Source organism: Polypterus senegalus, chromosome 1 (assembly GCF_016835505.1).
Source record: "Polypterus senegalus isolate Bchr_013 chromosome 1, ASM1683550v1, whole genome shotgun sequence".
Lineage (NCBI taxonomy): Eukaryota > Metazoa > Chordata > Cladistia > Polypteriformes > Polypteridae > Polypterus > Polypterus senegalus.
This window is the reverse complement of record NC_053154.1, coordinates 80,759,510-80,777,007: the sequence shown is the minus strand read 5'-3', so window position 1 is coordinate 80,777,007 and position 17,498 is coordinate 80,759,510. Positions and strand designations below refer to the sequence as shown.

At 38.3% G+C, this 17,498-nt stretch overlaps 1 protein-coding gene across 4 annotated transcripts in view; it reads right to left on the bottom strand.

The window, feature by feature from the left end:
* ubap2l (ubiquitin associated protein 2-like) overlaps window positions 1-17,498 on the bottom strand; it is a 230,061-nt gene that overhangs the window by 85,734 nt on the left and 126,829 nt on the right. For all 4 annotated transcript variants that reach the window (XM_039751895.1, XM_039751904.1, XM_039751923.1 and 1 more), the window contains 2 exons: window positions 14,369-14,413; window positions 14,194-14,233 (listed from right to left, as the gene is read on the bottom strand). In XM_039751895.1, coding sequence (XP_039607829.1) covers window positions 14,194-14,233; window positions 14,369-14,413 — 85 coding nt within the window. The remainder of the gene's footprint in view (window positions 1-14,193; window positions 14,234-14,368; window positions 14,414-17,498) is intronic.

Genomic DNA, 17,498 nt, shown 5'->3' with positions numbered 1-17,498 from the left:
GTACTTGCATGGCTCAAAAATTAAACGTAATTTAAAAAGATACAACAAGAACACAAGACAACTTTTCTTCTTCCAGGACACAATCATCAAGACAGAAAAACAGTCATCAAAATCAAAGTGGAAAAAATGGCACAAACACAAAACAAAAGAAAGTGGTGTGGTATGTAACTAAATAAAGGAATGCTCAAAAGTATCACTATTGTTCAGCTACCTTCTCTCTCCAACATCAGACAGTAAAAAGACGATCCCTGCTGGGTACTTCTCTTTTATCTGCCAAGCCGAACTACCTGGCCAATCATTAACTCTGGCCTGACACAAACCTGCCAATGATGCTGCTTGCGACTTTCCACCCCTTATAGCCTAGATCTAGGCAGACGTTTTCCTATATTTCAAGCTGCTGGCACACGCACGCACACACACACCAACTCCATCTTCAGGCAGCTTCCTGTACCTGCTTTATACATTTTTTTAAAATCATACGGCTAATCTGCATGCCCGGCTTACATGCCTCCATTTGGCATGAAGTAACATCCCAGTGCTCATATATTAATGTGAATGAAATGCCTCCTCACCCACGTAAAAACTGCCAACAACGTTTTCACCCAGGACATGCCTCACTACCACCACCACAGCCATTTGTTCCAAAAGCCTTCTCACCTAACCTGCAGGTAAGTACTTTAAACAATCAAACAACTAACCTATACAAAGATCAAACTGCTTTAGTTAGTCATTAGTCTCCCAAACGCCTGTGATATAGCCGATCACAGAGGTACAACAGTCTAGCCTCAGAGAATACCGTTTTGGAGTGCATTCTCTGTTCTGAGTTACTGCAGTGATCCAAACTGCCTAAAACTGAAGGCTACAGTGCCAAGCACTGTGCAAACAGCAGCCATTTTACAGAAGTTCTGTATTTCTTTGGTTTTTTTTTTAAACTTGTTTACTAATTTAAAGTGCTGCTGTAAAAAGCCTAATTTCCACCTGCAGAGAAATAAAGTTCTCTCTGTTAGTGAAATAATGATCACCTTAAAATGACAAGTCACCAAAAAAATGTTAAAATATAAATAAAATATCTGAATGATTATGCTCAGAGAGGACAACAACATTTTGATTTACATATTTTCAACATAGAGAAAAGCCAAGCAAAATGACACCTTTTATTGGCTAACTAAAAAGATTACAATATGCAAGCTTTCGAGGCAACTAAGGCCCCTTCTTCAGGCAAGATGAAAATACTACATATTTTCAACAGGAATTAGTAAAATAATTTTGGTTGGTATTTGAAAATGCCAATAACTTCATGCTTTACATATCTGTATATTATCTCTGCATTTTTGTAGATGCTACAAAATCCCAACACATTTATCATACCAGCTCCACACTCGTGCTCAAACCTGTAACTCAATTTTTAAGCATATAATTAAAAACAAGATACAGTAACATGTAGAGCTATTTTAAAAATTAGAGATTTTAAAGTACTGTATTTGTTAGCAACAGATGGGATAAGACTATCCATCCATCCATCCATCCATCTTCTAAACCTACTTTATCCTGAGCAGGTTTCAGAAGGAGCTGGATCCCATCCCAGAAAACAAGGGACACAAGACAAGATAAATCTATTGTGACTGCTTATACTAAAGTGCTCATGCATCATCTTGTTTTGCTCAACTGAAAAAATCATAATTGACTCTCAACGTGAAATTTCTAATGCAAAACTAGGAAAAAATGTGTTTTGTATATTTTAGTCTTTGGGGCATTTGTAAGAATTAATGACTTCATAGAATAAAATTGAACGTTGCGGAATCAAGCACCCCTCCTACTGGGGGAAGGGAATGTTCACCTTCTTCCAAAAATGCCTCTATTTTTACAAAAAACAAAGACAACCATTTTATATTTTTCACAACATGCACGCATTTTCTCTACTAATTTCAACAACACTGAGGTTAGAAAACAAGCAATAATAAAATAGGAATAAAGGCTGCACCCTTAGCTGTATAAAAACAGCTATCTTAAAGGTAGATGGTACCATTCACACACAATCATGAATGCTTTTAACAAAAAGCTAATGCAGACAACAAATCAAAAATAACACTAAAGAAAAAGCAAACATGTAAGGTTATAATGAAGTATTCTTATAAATTGTATAATTTCCAAATTGGAAGTCTTACTAACCTATCAGAATGAAGTAGTACTGCAAGAGGTGATTTTGCCTGAATATAGGGCACCGGGGTGGGGTGGGCTAGAATCTTCATTAAGCTTAAAACAGGAACACTGCACAAAATGCTTATCACAAAGGTCACAGTCAAACATTTAAATGCATATTATGCTTGTAGCCATTGTGATATTTTAATAGGGCTGGGCAATATACAGAATTTGAGTTGATATTTAAGAAAATTACTCAAAAACCAGCATCACAATGTAGAAAGAGAGCTGAACATCTTCTGAATACTCTCGAAATCTACAGCACTCGAAGCATGACTAGATCATGTAAACCTGGCATATATGACAGACTTAATCACATGGTTCTAATCAGTAAAGTTCATCAGGGAAGTATGTAATCAACTGCCAATGATAACTCTCCATATGTACAAGCCTAATCTAACCATCAAACTCACAAATCTACATCACTATGAATATTGTAAACTGCAGAAGTATAACTAGTTTCTATACAGTGAACATTTAAAAAAAACAAAAACACTCAAGATGACTCTGGATGTAAAAAAAAAAATCAATACACTTGACTATTGCACTCTGATGTTTTAAGAATTACTAGTTTACATGCAAAGAAAGATTCAAGGCACAGTGGGGTTTATTTTTTGTTATATTTAAACCCATTAACACTAAATAGAAGTGTTGTAATCTATCTTCAACTAACACAATGTAAACTGAAACAGGAAGCAGCGTAAAGTACACACCATGACAAATGTAGGCTTACTACTCAATACACGTGTGTGTGCAGATTCTGTGGGCAACACAGAGCGGGTAGTAAAAAACCTTTACTAGTAAAGTTACCACCGATGACTGAAATCAGAGGAGCTAGACCAGCTGCTGCATTGCACAGAGGGGAAGTGCAAGCTCATTTTGGCTTCTATAATAAAGAAGACACAAAGGAAATCAACAGCCGCCATGCTGTCTGCAAACTTTAAAGGGGCAGCAAGTGGCAAATATGAAATGAGTTGATACCTCGCAAAACACTTTGGAAGAAATTCACAGACCAAAGTGTGAAAATGACTCAGTCAATACTCTTTCATTTGCAAAGATATACACCCAATCAGTTTTATAGAGAATGATGGCTCAGTTACTAAATAGCAAAACATTTCCTGTGCATTCCTGGTATAAGCATCTCTGAAGAGAGTTTTCAACACCCCTGGAGACATCCTTAACTGCACTGAGAAGTGTCTGAAAAGCATGTTGACCAAACCATCTTCCGCCACAAAAACTTTGACATTAAAAAAATAATCACTTACATAAAAACTGTAATAAAATGGGCAATCAATGTTAAGGATTTTGAATGATCACCATTTGTATGTATTTTTTTGTTTACATTTGTTTAAGAATCCTGCAAGCCCTTTTAACTTCAACTGATATAGTCAGATGTAATCCCTTTGTTCAGACTGCAGAAATAACACTGTTATGATGTTGGATGCTATGGAGAATATGCATTTTCTTTAACTACTTGAGATTGAGAAATTAAAACCTGGCATAGATAGCACAACATAATGTGAACCTTTAAAGCAGAATATACAGGGTGGGCCATTTATATGGATACACCTTAATAAAATGGGAATGGTTGGTGATATTAACTTCCTGTTTGTGGCACATTAGTATATGTGAGGGGAAACTTTTCAAAATGGGTGGTGACCATGGTGGCCATTTTGAAGTCAGCCATTTTGGATCCAACTTTGTTTTTTCAATAGGAAGAGGGTCATGTGACACATCAAACTTATTGGGAATTTCACAAGAAAAACAATGGTGTGCTTGGTTTTAACGTAACTTTATTCTTTCATGAGTTATTTACAAGTTTCTGACCACTTATAAAATGTGTTCAATGTGCTGCCCATTGTGTTGGATTGTCAATGCAACCCTCTTCTCCCACTCTTCACACACTGATAGCAACACCGCAGGAGAAATGCTAGCACAGGCTTCCAGTATCCGTAGTTTCAGGTGCTTCACATCTCGTATCTTCACAGCATAGACAATTGCCTTCAGATGACCCCAAAGATAAAAGTCTAAGGGGGTCAGATCGGGAGACCTTGGGGGCCATTCAACTGGCCCACGACCAATCCACTTTCCAGGAAACTGTTCATCTAGGAATGCTCGGACCTGACACCCATAATGTGGTGGTGCACCATCTTGCTGGAAAAACTCAGGGAACGTGCCAGCTTCAGTGCATAAAGAGGGAAACACATCATCATGTAGCAATTTCGCATATCCAGTGGCCTTGAGGTTTCCATTGATGAAGAATGGCCCCACTATCTTTGTACCCCATATACCACACCATCAATTTTTTTGTTCCAACAGTCTTGGAGGGATCTATCCAATGTGGGTTAGTGTCAGACCAATAGCGGTGGTTTTGTTTGTTAACTTCACCATTCACATAAAAGTTTGCCTCATCACTGAACAAAATCTTCTGTGTAAACTGAGGGTCCTGTTCCAATTTTTGTTTTGCCCATTCTGCAAACTCAGTGCGCCGATCTGGGTCATCCTTGTTGAGATGCTGCAGTAGCTGGAGTTTGTAAGGGAGCCATTTGTGAGTAGCTAATATCCGCCGAAGGGATGTTTGACTAATGCCACTCTCCAGTGACATGCAGCGAGTGCTACGCTGTGGGCTCTTGCTGAATGAAGCTAGGACAGCCACTGATGTTTCTTCATTAGTGACAGTTTTCATGCGTCCACATTTTGGCAAATCCAACACTGAACCAGTTTCACGAAACTTAGCAAGCAGTTTGCTAACTGTAGCATGGGAGATGGGTGGTCTCGTAGGGTGTCTTGCATTGAAATCTGCTGCAATGACCCGGTTACTGCGTTCACCAGACATCAACACAATTTCTATCCGCTCCTCACGTGTTAACCTCTGTGACATGTCAATGGCTGTAAACAAAGAGAAACTTGTAAATAACTCATGAAAGAATAAAGTTACGTTAAAACCAAGCACACCATTGTTTTTCTTGTGAAATTCCCAATAAGTTTGATGTGTCACATGACCCTATTCCTATTGAAAAAACAAAAGTTGGATCCAAAATGGCCACCATGGTCACCACCCATATTGAAAAGTTTCCCCCCTCGCATATACTAATGTGCCACAAACAGGAAGTTAATATCACCAACCATTCCCATTTTATTAAGGTGTATCCATATAAATGACCCACCCTGTATATACACGAAGTATAAATTTAACACTGTTGATGGTTTTTATTTTCTTAATTTGCTTACCTAAAGAATCCAACAAGCACTTATTTAATTGATATAGACAAATGTTAATTCCTTTATTCAGACTGCAATGCTATGATGCTGAATGATACATAAGACTATGCATTTTCTTTAACTGCTAAAGAAATAACGTGGCATACTGTGAACTTTTAAAGCAGGACCTCAAAGTACAAGCACATTTCTTTTACGGATACAGGCACATGTTAATTCCTTTGCTCAGTCTAGTAGTGCTATGATGAGTGCTAAAAGTAGTGCTATGATGTTTGAAGTTAGAGACTGAAAATGCAGTTGCAGATTCCACTGTTTTGATTATATAAAAAGGAAACTTTTTTTTTTTAACTCAGATTTTACACATATGGTGCGTTTGTTACACTATGACAGCTTTCCTAAAAATAGATTAAAAAACTGCAATATATCACCTTGATTACAGTACTGTAATACATCACAATATACTGAATCATAACTAGGAGTGTGCAATATGTATAGTCTACAATATAGTAATTGTTTTAACAACGTGCAAGCTGAAATTAGAGTATGTCACTCACTATGCAAAAAACAAAAACATGCCTTGAGAGTCCACACACACTCACTGACTCATATAACCTAACTGGATAAACTACTGTGTGTGCGCACAGTGCCTAGATGTACACAGTCAGCGTACCACAAGTTAAACTAGCGTAGCTGACTAAAAATGAGTGAGAAAACAGTGCCACATAATGAAACAGCCTTGCATTTGTGTCTTTAGATTTAATTGCCAGACATGGATCATCCTCACTCTTGTAGAGGTGCTTTGGTTTTGAAAGACAGATGTTGCTCGAAAGACTGAAATCTGTTCAGATGAAATGTTAATCCATTCAGACAATTTACTTAATTTGTTCAAATGTATTATTTTTATTTCTGTCAGAGGCATATGGTCATCAAACAAGTTTTATTTCACAAAACATCTAGGTTGCGGATCCTCGATTCCACATCACTTTGTTTTCTTTCATTATTTGAAAAACTCACACAGATCCTGCCGCCTCCCTCTGCCCCATCCCTCCCTGACTCATGCCACCTGCCTCTGTCCCTCTCACGTCACATTCATTTGAAAACAAACACACACACACCCTACTAACTAAACATCGGATCTTCTGTGTGCTAGTGTGAGAAAGTACTAATACATACACAGGGCAATTACTGTGATAGAGGTGTATGGAAGCTGCTGAACTGGTGCAGTCAGTACAGATCTAACGACAATTTCTGTTATTCCTCATGGGCAGTGTTTCCTTTACGAGAAACCTATATCAGTAAGGGTAGAGAAAACTGGAGCTGCACAGTTGCTTCTGAATGCCAATCCCCAAAACAGGGGTGGCGAACTCCAGGCCTGGAGTGCCGCAGTGGCTACAGGTTTTCATTCTAACCCTTTTCCTAATCAGTGAGCAGTTTTCACTGCTAATTAACTTTTTCCCCCCTTCACTTTAATAGCCCTGTTAGAAGAGTTCAGCCCTCTGAATTGATTCCTTTCTTCATTAAATAACAGCCAATCAGAAATGACATGTGAAATGAGTTAAAAGGTGACAAGCTAAACTGGGGCTTCAAACTCAAACCAATTTCACTCCAATCACTTAGAGAAGCCAATTCTTGCTGTTAATTAAACCCGTTATTTAAATCCATGGCTTGTTGCTGCTCTCATTCTGCCACAATACATTTCCAAAATTATTTTTCTGTTCTTTCTTTCTAAGAGCACCGTCAAAATGTTTTGCTGACCCGAGAGATCAACCTTACCAAGACCATCACCTCTCTGTAATTTCAGATATTGTGTAATGGGCACAGGGGAGCTGGTTATGTGGTATATTGTTTTGTGTCTCACTGTTTGGCTGCTAATTAAAAAAAAGAAGAAACTATGGGGACTGAGTCAAGTTAATTAAAAGTAAAAAGCAGCAAAAACCAATTAAAAAGATGGTAAGAATGAAAACCTGCAGCCACTGCGGCACTCAAGGCATGGAGTTTGCCACCCCTGCCCCAAACATAAATGTCATTGAAAACACACAGCAGTAAGCTCCTTGAGCAAGGAAAAGGCATTATATAAATAAAATGTATTAATTAAGCAAGCAATGTGTTGTATTAAAGTAAGAATTGACAATACCCAGAGGGGTTACGGTCATGCTTTACTTGAAAGGCATCAGTGGGCCAGTTTAACTATAAAGAGAGCTAAACATTTACCTATGAAGCAGAAATATTCAGATCATTTTGTATCCCTGATTTAGATATTGATATATCTATGTGTAAATAAAAGGCAAAGCCCTGACTGACTCATCACTAATTCTCCCACTTTCCATATAGGTGGGAAGCTGAAATTTCACATGCTCATTCCTTGCTGAGTACTTACAAAAGTTAGTTATGTTTCATGTCCTATTGCAACACTCAAGTAGGAGAAATGGGTGATCTCCTAAACTGTATATATAGATGGAGAAACCCCTTCTCACTATTTCTGCGACTTCCAGTATACGTAGGGAAACCAAATTTCCCCTGCTCATCCTTTACACTGTACTTACAAACGTTACGTTTCATTTCACACCGTGCCCTGTTAAACTTTCGAAAATACCATTTTTGGCAGATCTCGCCACTATGCCGTAAGGAACATTCGGAACTGACCTTTCCTTTTGGCGGTTTCATTCCTTATTTCTGTTAACAGATGATTTATTTCATGCCAGAGAGGCACAAGGGCTGCCCCCGGTCCCCCTACCTTTTTCTGCACACCAGCTGTTAGTGCACCTACCACGTGGTTGGCTCCCTGCCTATATACATTAACATCCCACGCTCATCTACCTCGTTGCTCGATTCCTTACTTTCCTCTGCTGTTCGTCATGCTTACTGCTCCAGTCTTCTTTACTCCACCGCTTCAAGCCTGTTGTTGGCCTTGCTTCACATCTTTCTGCTAGTGACTCCCGCCTTACTCCACTGCTTCAAGGCTGTCATTGTTGGGCTTCCTTACTTGCTCACGTACGTCTTCCTGGTGCCGATTTCTGCTTTTCATTCCCTGCTCCATCACATCTCACCTTCCTTCGTACTCTATTCTCAACGGGTGCAAGTTTACCCCCAAACATGTCTGTTCCGGTGATCGTCGTCGATCACAATTTCACTGAACTGTACCCAGTGGTTTCCATGCCCCGAGATTGCGCATGCCTCTTCCCTTCTCTCTCTTTATTGCATGCATGGCCATACCAGTCTCGGCCTTGATATCCACAGAGACATTGTGTCTTACAGGATGTAATGAATGACTGGGACAGGTTCAAGGTGTGGACTGATGATGGTACAGAAGACAATACTACTACACAGGATAACTTACAGCACTGAAATTTTTAAGCTCTCAACCTATGATTGATTCTGCAATTGATAGCTGCTGCAGAATTGTTTCGTTGTCACTTTCAAGTTTATAGAAATAGGGAAATATTTTACACCTTTGGACAACCAGGAATGCCTGTTAAACATCTTAGATTTACGGGTAGCGATTTTGGTTGTGGACACTTTCATGTTCATGAATGTTTCAACTCTGACAACATGGACACAAAGTTAACAATGAAACCTGTTGTATCTTTACAACGGTTGACAAATGCAGAATGTAACTTGAACACAACACGTCCTCCAAATACGAACCTGATTAAAAGAAATGATAATCAAATCCTTGATGACAGCCACACTCATAACAGTGACAAAACAATTACACTGACAATCATGTTGTTATTTTTAAAATGTTCCCTTTTCTTTTTCATAACTTCTTTAACACACTACATCTCTGCTGCGAAGATTCCTGGGTTAGATAAATATATTGGATTAAATAGATCGGTTTAGATATACACCTCGGTTTGGTATACACACACATAGATATACAGATATACATAGATAAACAGGCAGACAAAAAGACAGACGTATCTCAAAAATTTGATCAGAAAGTTACTTTTAGAAATTGAATTCAAAAAGTGAAACATACAGTTGTGGCCAAAATTATTAGGCCCCCTTATGAAATTAGGCAACACTCCTGATTCCAATATTAAAATGACCATTAACAACAAATGTTTGTTTTTTAAAGCGTATCTGTGTCCAAAATAACAAGGTCCACTAATTGTAGTTTGGATATTTTATTGACAAACTGAGTGGAAACAAGAAAGGGCAAAAATGAGACATCCAAAATTATCATCCCATGCCCATTAATAGTCAATACTGTACCTTTTTTGAGCCACAACTGACAACAATCTATTAGAGTAGGTCTTTACTAGATTAGCACAGGTCTCCAGAGGGATTTTGGTCCATTCCTCCATTGCAAATTGTTCTAGCTGGTCCTAATTGCGTGGTTTCCGAGCATGGACATTCACTTTGAGCACTCGCCACAGATTCTCAAGGGGATTGAGGTCTGGGCTCTGTGCGGGCCACTCCAAGATCTTGGTTTTGGTATCCTTGAAAAACTGTTGAACTAATTTTGATGTATGCTTTGGGTCATTGTCTTGTTGGAAGACCCAGCGACGACCTAAGCCTAGACTACGAGCAGATTTCTGCATATTCTCCCTCAGAATGTCAACATAATTTTCTTTTTTCATGATGCCATGCACCCGAACAAGGCTCCCTGTGCCTGAGGCTGCAAAACAGCCCCACAGCATGATGCTCCCACCACCATGTTTAACTGTGGCAACTGTGTTCCTAGGGTTGAAGGCCTGTCCCTTTCTTCGCCAAACATAAGCAACCTCCATGTGCCCAAACAGTTCCAGTTTAGTCTCATCAGACCAAAGCACAGACTTCCAAAAATCATCTTTACATTTCAAATGTTCATGGGCAAACCTCAGTCGGGCTGTGATGTGCTGCTCTTTGAGTAAAGTGGTTCTTCTGGGATGATGGCCGTGAAGCCCACCACGGTGAAGAGCCCTCACAACTGTGTTCCTTGAAACATCAACTCCAGAAGAGACTAGGTCAGCAACAATCATCTTGGCAGATGTCTGGGGTTCCTTGCTGACATCTGACTATTTTTCTCTCCAGAGTTCTTGAAATCTTGCTTACGGCCACGGCCAGGTTTGTTTCTAACAGAATTTGTCTCCTTGTACTTGGCAATGATGCAACGTACAGCAGTTCTAGACACTGTGAATCGCTTGGAAATGGCAGTGTAGCCTTGCCCCTTATGAGCCTCTACTATCTTCTTTCTGATCTCCAGACTGATTTCCTTTGTCTTTGGCATGGCCAGTAACAGTAGTCCCTCTCATGTGTTCAAGAGCCCTGTTCCTTGGGAGTCTTTTTATGCTGATTGAGTGTTGTTAGGAAGCCCATTGACTGCAAGTGGTGTTAGGAAGTCAATTGATTGCACAGGTGTGGTTTCAAAGCTGATTGGTTAATTAGTGTAGGTGTGTTTTGAAAGCAAACATTAACATGGGGCTAATATTTTTGACCACCCCATTTTTTACTATATTTGATATAAAGCAAGACTAAAAATATATTTTATATTACAAAATGTATCAAAAGCTAGTAAATAGCACTGGTGGATGCTTGATTATATCAAGTTTCATCAATGTTGCAAACTTTGGGAAGAAGTTTAGGAAAATGTTACATGATTCTAGGGGGGCTAATAATTTTGGCCTCAACTGTATTAAATAGATTTATTATATATAGAGTGAAGTATTTCAAGCATTTATTTCTCTCCATTTTGCTGATTATGGCTTATAACTAATGAAAACCCAAAATTCAGTATCCCAGAAAATTAGAATATTGTGAAAAAGTTCAATATTGTAGACTCATGGTGTCACACTAAACTCAGCTAAATTAATGCAAAACACCTGCTAAGTTGTCCTAAGCCTTTACATGGTCTCTCAGGCAGGATCAGAAGGCCACAAAATCATGGGGAAGACTACCGATTTGACAGTTGTCCAGAAGACAGTCAATGACACCCTACACAAGGAGGGTAGGCCACAAAAGTTCTTTGCTAAAGAAGCTGGCTGTTCAGAGTGCTGTATCCAAGCATATTAATGGAAAGTTGTGTGGAAGGAAAAGGTCTGGCAGAAAAAGGTGCACAAGCAACAGGGATAACTGCAGCCTTGAGAGGATTATGAAGCACAACCTATTCAAGAATTGAGGGAGATTCAAAAGGAGTGGACTGTGGCTGGAGTTAGTGCTTTAAGAGCCACCACACACAGACTTCCCCTTACCTGGGCCAAGAAGAAAATGGACAGGACTATTGCTCAGTGGTCCAAAGTCCTCTTTTCTGATGAAAGTAAATTTTGCATTTCATTTGGAAATAAAGGTCCCAGAGTCTATAGGAAAGGCACAGAATCCAAGCTGCTTGAGGTCCAGTGTGAAGTTTCCACAGTCAGTGACAATTTGGGGAGCCATGTCATCTGCTGGTGTTGGTCCACTGTGTTTTATCAAGTCCAAAGTCAGCGTAGCTGTCTACCAGGAAATGTTAGAGCACTTCATGCTTCCCTCTGCTGACAAGCTTTATGGAGATGCTGATTTCATTTTCCAGCAGGACTTGGCCAACTGCCCACACTGCCAAAAGTACCAATACCTGGTTTAATGACCATGGTATCACTGTGCTTAACTGGCCAGCAAACTTGCTTGATCTAAACCCCATAGAGAATCTATGAGATATTGTCAAGGTGAAGATGAGACACCAGACCCAACAATGCAGACGAGCTGAAGGCCGCTATCAAAGTATCCTGGGCTTCCATAACACCTTACCAGTGCCAGAGGCTGATCGCATCCATTCAAGGCCAGATTGCAGTAAGTCATTTAAAAAGGAGCCCTGACCAAGTATTGAGTGCATCAGTAGGCCAACATTTCTGTATTAAAAATCATTTCTTTTAATTGGTCTTAATATCCTAATTTTCTGTGATACTGAATTTTGTGTGTTCATCACTTGTAAGCTAAAATCAGCAAAACTAAAAGAAATAAAACACTTGAAATATATCACTCTGTGTGTAATGAATCTACAGTACAAGTTTCACTTTTGGAACTGAATTAATGAAATAAATTAACTGATGATATTCTAATTTATTGCATACATACAGTCATATGAAAAAGTTTGGGAACCCCTCTCAGCCTGCATAATAATTTATTTTCAACAAAAAAAAAAAAGACAACAGTGGTACGTCTTTCATTTCCTAGGAACATCTGAATACTGGGGTGTTTTCCAAACAAAGTTTAGTGAAGCAGTATTTAGTTGTATGAAATTAAGTCAAATGGGGAAAAACTGGCTGTGCAAAAATGTGGGTACCCTTGTAATTTTACTGATTTGAATGAATGTAAGTGCTCAATACTGATTACTTGCAACACCAAATTGGTTAATTTAGCTCGTTAGGCCTTGAACTTCACAGACATGTGTGTCCAATCATGAGAAAAAATATTTAAGAGGTGGTCAATTGCAAGTTGTGCTTACCTTTGACTCTCCTCTCAAGAGTGACAGCATGGATTCCTTAAAGCAACTCTCAAAAGATGCCTAAATTTATGCACCTGTCTAATTTTGTTATGATGTATATTGCATATTTTCTGTTAATCCAATAAACTTAATGTCACTGCTGAAATACTACTGTTTCCATAAGGCATGTCATATATTAAAAAGAAGTTGCTACTTCTATTGCTCAGCTAATGAGAAACAAAAATCCAAAGAATTAAGAGGGGTTCCCAAGCTTTTTCATATGACCATCCATCCATGCACAATTATTTTTTATAGGTTGAGATACATCAGTTTGGATATACAGTATAGGTCCGGTCAGAACTGACAGAACTTGAAGTTAGTAATTTGTTTAAAAATGTTACAGGTTTGGGTTTTTTTTGTGTCTTTGTGCAATAGATGACACCCTTTTACAAATGCTAGTAAATTTTTCCTGACCAGTATCTGAAAGAACTTTGGATTTTTACACTATGGTACAGTATGTTATATTTCTGCTTTTGCTTGTATGCTGCACAATTCACCTTACAGCAGGGACGTTTATGTTTATCCAGACTTTAATGTTAAGGCTCTGTAGTTCAATTATGATTACTATATTCCCTTTGGATTCATGTCTGGTTTACATTAAGGGTAAGTGTCTGTTTAAAATACTCTCACTATAATAGTTTTGTTGGTCTTAGTGTAATTTTGTATAAATTCAGAAGGCCACTTTGAAATGGTTTACACATACTTGTACTGTTTGATCTCAGTAACACTTTGACTGGTGATTTTAATGTTTTTGTGTTGTTTTACTTCAGGTTTAAGTAAGTAAATACGACTCACTTTCTTTAACTGTTGTTTCTACTAATCTCATTAGTAAGCTACAATTAATATCCTATTAACCCCACCAAGCTATAACAATTAAACATTCACAAACAGATTTTTAAAGAATACAAAATATCAAATTATCATTATTGTCAAAGTCCCAGAAAATATCGATACAAATTTTGCCAATATGGTATACCTCTAATAACTGCTGTATTATGACGCAAGTATCATATTGTGAGATTCTTGCCAATACACAACCCTACAGACTACCACACTTAAAAACACAACAACTTAAAGTTGTATTTTTAAAAAAATTTAAAAAGCTTGCACATATTGTTAACTGGAGAACAGTAGGGCTGCTGTAGAATATGGAAAATGTTGTGCTGAAGGTATTCTTATAAATAAAAATGACCTTATATTCAAAAGAAGTGGTTTTTAGTCTGTTCATTTTTAATCTTTAACACTGAGTAGGCATTTTAAAGATATACATTAAAAAGTTTAATAAAGTTACCAAAAAAATAAAACGGAGCTAGAAATAATTAAATTGTACAAACCTTCTATTGATTGAGTTGACTGTATTGAACTAAATCCATTCTGTGGAGGGAATGAAAATAAACCAAGATGGTTAAGATGAACATAAATGATTTTAATCTCAGCATTTGCTATATTTACAATTCTACTAAAATAAACACAAAAGCTATTATTTCAATAAATAATTTAAATACTTACACACTGGGCTGCAAGTGGATCCTCATTCATCACACCACTGCTCCACTGTGATTTTGCGGAGGAGGGAAAAAGGCTGAAAATTAGCTAGCATATCCACAACCACCTTCCAATTTAAAATTATTAATTAAATACGTTACATTTAAATTTTTTTTAATCATTTTCCGTTATCACATTTTAATACACAAGTAAAATATAATCTACAACTACAACAAAAATGACGGATATCTGCGTATACACTGTTGTGCATAAATCCATCTTATGATTTTACTGTTAAAATGTTCTTTAACAACACACCTACAGCGAGGGGAAAAGGTTTGTGAACATAGCACGGAAGTGTATATATACACACAAGTATTCAAAAGCAAAACAAAGTAAAATGCAGCTAATTGCAATTGTCCAATTTTAACATAGTGACAACAGTGAATGAAGTTACACTGGACAACGATAGTTTCCGGTAATCTGTGACACTTACATTATTTTGATCTTCTGCGTCAAGTCTTCCATAGATGTTGGGTGCATTTGAACAGCAGCTTTCTTTATTGTCACCCATGCATTTTCAATTGGATTGAGGTCTGACAAATTTGCCAGGCCACAGGTCAACTTAGTAACACCTAGCCAATTGCTTGTGTGATAGGGCACCACATCCTGCTGAAACCAAGTTGTACCATGTACTGACATAAGATTTTGGAGCTTTTCCTTTGGCACTTTTGAATAATCTGGTCCTGTCGTTGTAGTGTTTCTTTTGGCATTATCAAGAGGCCTGCACACCAAACCACAGATTTTTCACACTGTTTCAAAGCTGGCAGTATGTACTGTGCCACTGCCCAGCTGGTTTTCTTGTGGGATGGCACGATCATAGCCCTGAATCAAACAATCTATGACAAACTGTCACCTTGCTGATTGTTTTCAAGTGATTTGTAAACATGACTACAGCCAGTTTGCACTAACTCATGGTAATGATTTGGCGATCATTACAATTTTCTGAACATCACGGCATTGTAGACGCACACGAGGGACCATTTCTGGTTCTGGAGGCAAAGACCGCAGTCAATTATGTGTCTAAACTTCCTTTTAGTTGCACCTCCAGGATCTATTCCCAATACAAAACTGTTCATCACAGGGGTTCAGGTTGTAAATCAATTACCGATGTTTAATTTTCCACTAAAAAACACTTTACTCAGAAAAAAATTTGGACAATAAATAAATGCACCCATTATTTAAAGCTGTTACTAGTACTACAATGCACATGTGGTACACAAATAACTTAAAAATCTTGCAAAAACTTATTAATAAAAAGAATTCTACAATAGTAAGTTTGATACACACTTGAAATAAAACACATTCCAGTCTACCTGTTTAGTCAAAAATTAAAGTTTGTTGGTTTCTAACAGTAAATAATCAGAACAGCATAACAGAAATCAAACTAGTCTACAGTCATGGCTGAAATTATTAGCACACCTGGAATTTTCCCAGGAAATGCACCATTTCTCCAAGAAAATTGTTGCAATTACAAATGTTTTGGTATAGACATGTTTATTTCCTTTATGTGCATTGGAACACCACAAAAACACAGAAAAAAGCCAAATCTGACATCATGTCACACAGAACTCCAAAAATGGGCCAGACACAATTATTGGCATCTTTTCAGAATTGTGGGTAAATCATTTATTTTCAAGTATATGATGATCGTTTGAACTCACCTGTGGCAAGAAACAGGTGCTGGCAATATAGCAATCACACCTAAATCCAGTTAAAATGGAGAAACGTTGACTCAACCTTTCTGTTGTGTGCCCGAGTGTGCCACACTAAGCATGGAGAACAGAAAGACGAGCAGTGAACTGTCCGAGGACTTGAGAACAAAAACTGTGGAAAAATATCAACAATCTCAAGGCTACAAATCCATCTCCAGAGATCTTCATGTTCCTTTGTCCACTGTGCGCAACATAATCAAGAAGTTCACAACACTGGCACTGTAGCTGATCTCCCTGGACGTGTACGGAAGAGAAAAATTGATAAAAGACTGCAACAAAGAATAGTCCGAATGGTGGATACAGCCCCAATCAACTTCAAAACCTATTCAAGCTGTTCTGAAGACTCAGCATGCAACAGTGTCAGCTCGAACTATCCACCGACATCTGAACGAAATGAAACGCTATGGCAGGAGAGCCAGGAGGACCCCATTGCTGACACAAACGTAAAAAAGCCAGATTGGAGTTTGCCAAAATGTACTTGAGGAAGCCAAAATCCTTCTGGGCAAACGTCTTGTGGACAGATAAGACCAAGGTAGAGCTTTTTGGTAAAGCTCATCATTCTACTGTTTACAGAAAACGGAATGAGGCCTACAAAGAAAACAACACAGTACCTACAGTCAAACATGGTGGAGGTTCTAAGATGTTTTGCTGCCTCCGGCACTGGATGCCTTGACTGTGTGCAAGGCATCATGAAATCTGAAGACTACCAAAAGATATTGGGGAGCAATGTAGGGCCCAGTGTCAGAAAGCTGGGTCTGCGTCAGAGGTCATGGGTGTTCCAGCAGGACAATGACCCCAAACATACCTCTAAAAGCACCCAGAAATGGTTGAAGACAAAGCGCTGGAGAGTTCTGAAGTGGCCAGCAATGAGTCCGGATCTAAATCCGATTGAACACTTATGGAAAGATCTCAAAATTGCTGTTGGGAAAAGGCGCCCTTCAAATCTAAAAGAGACCTTGAGCAGTTTGCAAAAGAAGAGTGGTTGGAAATTCCAGTTGAGATGTGTAACAAGCTTGTTGATGGGTATAGGAAGCGCTTGATTTCAGTTTTTTCCAAAGGGCGTGCAACCAAATATTAAGTTGAGGGGGCCAATAATTTTGTCCAGCCCGGTTTTTGAGTTTTGTGTGGAAATTACGTCAGATTTGGCTTTTTTTCTCCATTTGTTGTTCCAATGCACATAAAGGAAAAACATGTGTATACCAAAACATTTGTAACTGCAACAATTTTCTGGGAGAAATGGTGCATTTTCTGGGAAAATTCCAGGGGTGCCGATAATTTCGGCCATGACTATATGATAGCGCAAATGAAGTTGACATTTTGTTTCACAAACTTTTGCACCTGACTGTACATATGTCAATTTTATTAGAATTCTTACATAG